The sequence below is a fragment of the Oxyura jamaicensis genome, chromosome 14, assembly GCF_011077185.1.
Source record: "Oxyura jamaicensis isolate SHBP4307 breed ruddy duck chromosome 14, BPBGC_Ojam_1.0, whole genome shotgun sequence".
Classification (NCBI taxonomy): domain Eukaryota; kingdom Metazoa; phylum Chordata; class Aves; order Anseriformes; family Anatidae; genus Oxyura; species Oxyura jamaicensis.
The window spans coordinates 11,715,952-11,722,039 of NC_048906.1; the positions used below are offsets into that span (position 1 = coordinate 11,715,952).

The 6,088-nt window shown below is 69.3% G+C and overlaps 3 protein-coding genes across 4 annotated transcripts in view; 1 reads left to right on the top strand and 2 right to left on the bottom strand.

Annotated features, from left to right (window-relative positions):
• Nucleotides 1–6: 6 nt before the first annotated feature.
• On the top strand, nt 7–1,139 carry GLIS2 (GLIS family zinc finger 2; the record flags this gene model as incomplete). The annotated part of the gene is made up of 2 exons (XM_035339813.1): nt 7–154; nt 253–1,139. Coding segments are annotated over 2 exons (942 nt in total), but the record flags the coding sequence as incomplete, so codon positions are not given.
• A 1,542-nt stretch (nt 1,140–2,681) lies between these two features.
• On the bottom strand, nt 2,682–5,357 carry PAM16 (presequence translocase associated motor 16). The gene is made up of 5 exons (XM_035339907.1): nt 5,211–5,357; nt 4,753–4,837; nt 4,307–4,446; nt 3,926–3,991; nt 2,682–3,490 (listed from the first exon to the last, which is right to left on the bottom strand). The coding sequence occupies exons 1-5, from the start codon at nt 5,211–5,213 to the stop codon at nt 3,404–3,406; spliced, it is 381 nt and encodes a 126-aa protein (XP_035195798.1). The 5' UTR covers nt 5,214–5,357; the 3' UTR covers nt 2,682–3,403.
• Nucleotides 5,358–5,461: 104 nt separating this feature from the next.
• The window catches only part of CORO7 (coronin 7), a 39,441-nt gene continuing 38,814 nt past the window's right edge, over nt 5,462–6,088 (bottom strand). Inside the window, exon 29 of one of the 2 annotated variants that reach the window (XM_035339891.1) lies at nt 5,462–5,518. Coding sequence is in view for 1 of the 2 variants with exons in the window: in XM_035339892.1 (XP_035195783.1) it covers nt 5,513–5,518 (6 nt within the window). In the remaining variant the exon portion in view is untranslated. The remainder of the gene's footprint in view (nt 5,519–6,088) is intronic. The other variant, XM_035339892.1, reaches the window with a different exon arrangement.

The following is a 6,088-nucleotide window of genomic DNA, read 5'->3' on the forward strand; positions in this document are numbered from 1 at the left end:
CCCCCCCCCCCCCCAGCTGACGGCTGCGGGTGCAGGTACAAGATGCTGATCCACATCCGGACGCACACCAACGAGAAGCCGCATCGCTGCCCCACCTGCAACAAGAGCTTCTCCCGCCTGGAGAACCTGAAGATCCACAACCGCTCGCACACAGGTCAGGGTGCGGGGCTGGAGGCGGGGGGGGGGGTGGCCCGGCGGGGGGGTGGCGGAGGCGCCCGGCCCCAGCAGACCCGGCGCTGTGCCGTCCCGCAGGCGAGAAGCCCTACATCTGCCCCTACGAAGGCTGCAACAAGCGCTACTCCAACTCCAGCGACCGCTTCAAGCACACCCGCACCCACTACGTGGAGAAGCCCTACTACTGCAAGATGCCGGGCTGCCACAAGCGCTACACGGACCCCAGCTCGCTCCGCAAGCACATCAAGGCCCACGGCCACTTCGTGTCCCACGAGCACCAGGAGATGCTCAAGGGCCACCCGCCCCCCAAGACGCCCCTGGGCTCGGCGGACGTGCCCTACGTCAACGGGGCGCAGCTCGTCATCCCCAACCCCGCCGCTCTCTTCGCCCCCCACGGGCTGCCGGGGCTGCCCATCCCGCTGGCGCCGGCCCCGCTCGACCTGAGCGCGCTGGGCTGCGGGGCGGGGGGCTCAGGGGGGCTGCCCGCCCTGCCCGGCCCCGCGCTGCCCCTCAACGGCGGCCCCCTGAACTTGGCCAAGAGCCCGCTGCTGTCCTCGCCCTTCGCGGCTGGCGGCCTGGGGCTGCCCGTCATGTCGCTGCTGGCCGGCGGGGCCAAGGCCGAGGCCGACAAGGCGGCGGGGGCCGAGGGCCGCAAGGGCGGCAAAGGGCCGGAGAGCCGCAAGCCGGGCTGCGAAAGGACGGAGCTGGGGCGCCTGCGGGCCCCCCCCGAGAGCCTGGCGCTGCTGCCGGGGGCCGTGCTCGATCTGTCGGCTGGCATCGGGGCGGCGGGCAGCCCCCCCGAGGCGCTGCCCCCCGGCTGGGTCGTCATCCCGCCCGGCTCCCTGCTGCTCAAGCCGGCCGTGGTGAATTGAGGGGCCGGCCCCGCTCCCGGAATCGGGGGGGGGACGCGCCAAGACCCCCGGCGCTGCCTCCGCCGGCAGCAGGCCTGCGCGCGATTTTCACCTTCACGAAAGAAGATCGGACTCTTCTGAGAATAGCAATAATCCCTCGGCGCACGGAGCCGGCCGCGACCCCCTGCTGCTGCCCGGCCTGAGCGCCTCGGCCCCGCGGGGTGGGCCTGGGGGTGCCCTGCTCCGTGCCCAGCCCCGGCCTCGGCAGCTGGAGACGCCGCTATTTATTTATCGACCAGACCCCTGCTCTGACGGGGCCCCTCTTGGGCTCTTCCGCTGTCGCTGACTTGGCGTCTCCCTGCCCGAGGCCTCGGCCCCACCGGTGCCAGCCCGGGGCTGCCATGGGGACAGCAGGGTGACAGCTCGGGGGCTGCTCCCGCGGCTCCTGGGCACCTGTCCCCAAACGCCCACTCCGTGGCTGGGCCACCCCGTGCCACCTCCCCGGCCCTCCCCGTGACAAGGCACACGGCCGCGTGTGCCGCTCGCCGCACCGGCTCCGCACCGGGGCAGAGCCACCGTGTTTAGCTATGTTCATACCCAACCATGTAACGCAAGCGCATGCAGGCAGCGCGGGCAGGGCTGCGGGCAGTTGCCAGCGGCACGTTGGCACCGGGCGGCTCCGTGCTGCGGGGCTCGGTGCCGTGCCGGCTCCCTGGGGCCCCAACGGGGCCGTGTTTTCTGCTGGCATGGCCGGGCCACCCTGCCTGGCAGGGGATCCACAGGGTGTCCTGCCATGGGGCATGCCAGCCCCACAGCAAGCTTCCGAGTGTGCCCCCCATGCTGTGGGGCAGCACCGGTGCAGGCTAGGTGCTGAAACTTGCCGGGCTCCGTGCAGTGCAGGCAGAGCCCATCCCGGCCCAGGCGGCGTGGCAAAATGGAGATTTTGGGCAGCCCCAGGACGGCTGGGCAGACGGGGCCCACCCTCAGCTCTGCCAGCAGCAGCAAGAGGCAGGAGCCTCGGGGATGGGGACCCCACGGAGGTGCCCCAAGGCCCCTTGAGCTCCATCCTTGCTCCCCCAGCCCCGACCCTCCCTCTCTGAGGGACCGCTCGCACTCACCCGGGGCCACGACCACCCCCAGCACGGGGGCCAGCTCTCCCTGACCGCTCCCACAGCACCGGCGCGTCTCTCACCCCGGTGCGCACAGGGGGGTCCTGCGTACCTCGCCCTGCCCCGGGCAGGACCCCTGCCCACGGCTTTCTCCGAACCGGGGGTCTCCCCGACCCCGACCCAGCTGCAAGGAGCCCCATGAGGGGCCCAGGATTGGGGAGGGGAGGGCCCCCCGGCCGCATGCCCCGCGGGGAGCCGGTCTCCCCGTGCTCACCGTCCTCGGGCCGGGGTGCGGCGGCCGCCCGGCACTGCCACAGCATGGCATTGGGCCATCGACCAGGCCTCCCCGGCCGGTGTACGTTTTTCTTGCTCGTTTGTTGGTTTGTTGTTGCACATTCCAGGACATCAGTATTTTAACGGTCTCTAAGTGCCTTTCTATTGTAGTTTCTGGGTTGTTTTTATTTTCCTCCTGTTGGGCTCCATCGCTGTTAGCATAGAGTTTAAGGACTACAGAAGTAAGAGATAAGCTAACGACTATAACACTATATTCCTCCATGGGAGAGGAAGTTTATTAAGAAAACAATAAAGCCAAGTTGAAGTAAGTTCCTGTTTCAGTCTGCGCCCGGGGCTCGAGGGCAGCGAGGAGCCCGAGATGGGGACAAAGTGCTGAGCTCGTGCCAGGGGACATAGGGGTGACACCAGCACGATCTCCTTGGGGCTGGGGTCCCGGGGCACGGCTGGCTCTGCCTGGCCTCCCTGGGGGGGCTGAACCTCCCTAGGGGGGCTGCAGTGGGGACAGCCCCCATGTGTCCCCGCACGGCTCCTCGTCGCTGTGCCCTGACCCAGCGCCCGTCCTTGCTGCCTGTCTGCACGCAGCTCCCGGCTCTCACGTGGTCCAGAGCCAGAGGCATGTGTGCAGTTGGGCCAAGAGCATCCAACCCCCCACTAAAATAGCTCCTGCGGCCTTCCCGGGCGTGATTTGTGCGCTGGCAGCCCTCGCTGCCCTGAGGCCCAGCTGGGGACACCCCTCCTTCCTCCTCCACCTTCCGTCATCCGCAGGACGGGACGCAGCCCGTGCCAGTCCCTCGCGTCTGGGTCGTGTTTTCGTGCTGTGCGCCGAGGGCCAGGGCACAGCAGCAGGGCAGCGCCAGGGCCGCCCCCTCTCCCTCCCCGGGGCGCAGAGCAGCCAGGCCAGGCGGTGGAGGACACGGCGTTTATTGGCTACCTTTAACTTAAGGGAGAGGGAAGCGGGGACGCGGGTGGCAGGAGTCACGTCTCGGCTTTCCAGCCCTTCTCTTTCTCATCCTTGGCCCGGATGCGGAGCTCCTCGTCCAGCCGCTCCTTGGCTCTCACCACCTGCGGGACAAGGGGACAGGGTGACACTGAGGGCCAGAGCACCCACACCCTGCCCCCTGGCTCTGAGTCCTTCCTGCCTCACCAGGGCTCTGAAAGGGGCTTGTCCGCAGTGACTGTCGGTGCTGCAGGTCCCTCACCCCCCTCTCGAGGCAACCCCCGGTGCTGGATGGCCTCCAGCATGACAAAGGGTGGGGACAGAGCCTATTCCTGACCCCTTGTCGGCCCAGCTCTGCTCGGCTGGCACCAACAGCCCATTCCCTCCCAAAGCAGCCAGGCAGAGGCAGCAAAACCCTCCCTGCATGGCCTTCAGGTGGGTTCAGCCTGTGCAGGAGATGCCGTTTTCCCAAAACATCTGTTTCTGGAAGGTTCCTCTCAAAGCCAGGCAGGCTGAGGGCAGAGCTGGGGGTCCCCCGCACCTCTTCTCCCTTTGCTCACCTTGGACTGCAGGTAGAAGGAGCCTCCCACAGACTTGTCGTTCACCTTGAATAAGTGGTCATAGTTCTGCCAAAGCAAAGCTCTCCGTCAGTCGCTGCCTCCTGCACCCTCTGCTCCCCAAATCCCGGCGGCCTCTGGCACTGGGGGTGGAGGCTGCTCCGTGCAGTGGTGACAAGCACCTCTGGCGAGCAGTGTCCCCATCCCTGGGTAGCTCTGCCAAGCAAATTCCCCCCGTGCTGCAGCTCAAGCTGGGGCAGCGAATCTCTCCGGGGACGAGCCATGTCCGGGACAGCACCCACAAACCCTCCGGGGACCAGCCAGCACCTCCCACCACCCTGCACCAGCCCTCCCAAGCCGCTGGCACCCCGAGGCAGCCTCTACCTTCTGGATCTCCTCCTGGTTGAGGTTGGAAACGTTGAGGATCTGCTGAGCTTCCTGCAGGCTGATGCCGATGATCCTGGAGGCAGCAGCGGACTGGGGCCTCTCCGAGCGCCCTCGCGCGTCTGCCGCAGCTCGGCTCGCTGCCCGGGACACCGTCAGCCCTCCGGAGGTGCCTCAGGGCCTGTCCCCGCACCCCAGAACCCCGGGGGCTTCCAGGCGGGTCACAGCCCCCAAGCCCCATCTCAGCCGCCCGTCCCCCTCGTGGGGCCACCCGGGTGAGGTCCCCTCCCCGCACCCAGCGCTGGGGAGGTGGCAGGAGCCTTGGGGCCACGCAGAGGGACCCGGGGGTGTCCCCTGCCCGCACACAGGGACCCGGGGGTGTCCCCTGCCCGCACACAGGGACCCGGGGCTGGGGGAGCCGGGGGTGCCCTGGGCTCGGCTCCTACCTGCGAATTCCTGGCGCAGCGCCCTCATGAAGGCCCGTCCGACCACCTGGGCCCCCACCAGGATGATCTGCGCCAGGTACTTGGCCTGTGGGGACACCGGGGCTGTCACCGCCGGGCCCGACGTGTCCCTGCCGCGTCCTCCGCCCCCCGCCCCCCCCGGGCCGGCCCCGATCCGGATCCGGCCTCCACCTCCCCGGACCCAGTCCCCTGTCCCCTGCCCAGAGCCTTGGCTCCCTGCTCCGGCACTCGGACCCTCGGTGGCCCTGTCACCCCCTCCCAAGCCCTGTTCCCTGTCCCCGTCCCCTGCCCCGGGTCCTGTCCCCCCGCCTTGTCCCCTGCCCAGGGCCCTGTCCCCGTGACCCGTCCCCTGCCGCCATGTCGCTGTCCCCCGTCCCCCTCCGCGTCCCCCTCCGTGTCCCCGTGCCCGTGCCGGCCCGCAGCGGGGCCCTGCCGCTCACCATGTCCCCGCCGCCCCTTCCGCTCCGCGCGGGGCCGGGTCAGGGAGCGGAGGGCGCGGGGCGGAGCCGTTCCCCCCCCCCGCCCGCCCCACATCGCCCCCTGGCGGCGGCGCCCGGCCCCGCGCGGCCGCCATTTTCCCCTCCCCGGCCCCGCGCCCCCCCACACAAGCACGGCGGAGCGGGGCGAGGCTGCACGGCTTTAATGGCGGGGCCGGCCCCAGCGCCGCAACCGCGCCCGCGTCCGGACGGCTCCGCTCCGGAGAGCCCGGGGTCCGTGGGGAGCCGTGGGCTCCGGGCGCGGATCAGTCCTGTGGAGATAGGGGGCGGTGAGAGCCGCAGGGCTCGCTCCCCGCGTCCCCGTGTCACGGTGTCACCGTGTCGCCGTGTCCCTGTGTCCCCACGTCGTGGTGTCCCCTTGTCCCCATGTCGCAGTGTCCCAGTGTCCCCATGTCATGGTGTCCCAGTGTCCCCATGTCCCACTGTCCCCATGTCCCAGTGTCCCCTTGTCCCCATCTTGCAGCGTCCCAGTGTCCCCATGTCGCAGTGTCCCTGTGTCCCCATGTCCCGGTGTCCCAATATCCCCATGTCACAGAGTCACAATGTTGTAGCATCCCAGTGTCCCAGTGTCGTGGTGTCCCCGTGTCCCCATGTTGTGGTGTCACGGTGCACCCATGCCGTGGTGTCCCCGTGTCCCCATATTGCAGCATCCCGGTGTCCTTGTGTCCCAGTGTCCCCATGTCCCGGTGTCTTGGTGTCCCCACGTCATGGTGTCCCCGTGTCCCCATAGTGCAGCATCCCAGTGTCCCAGTGTCGTGGTGTCCCCATGTTGCGGTGTCACAGTGCCCCCATGCCGTGGTGTCCCCGTGTCCCCATATTGC

Excerpts from the sequence above, each read along its gene's own strand:
- PAM16 (XM_035339907.1), bottom strand. Across the intron at positions 4,447-4,752 it reads GCTGCGCCAGGAATTCGCAG|CGAGCCGAGCTGCGGCAGAC; the intron begins GTAGGAGCCGAG and ends TGTCCCGGGCAG. Across the intron at positions 3,491-3,925 it reads CCTTCTACCTGCAGTCCAAG|GTGGTGAGAGCCAAGGAGCG; the intron begins GTGAGCAAAGGG and ends CTTGTCCCGCAG.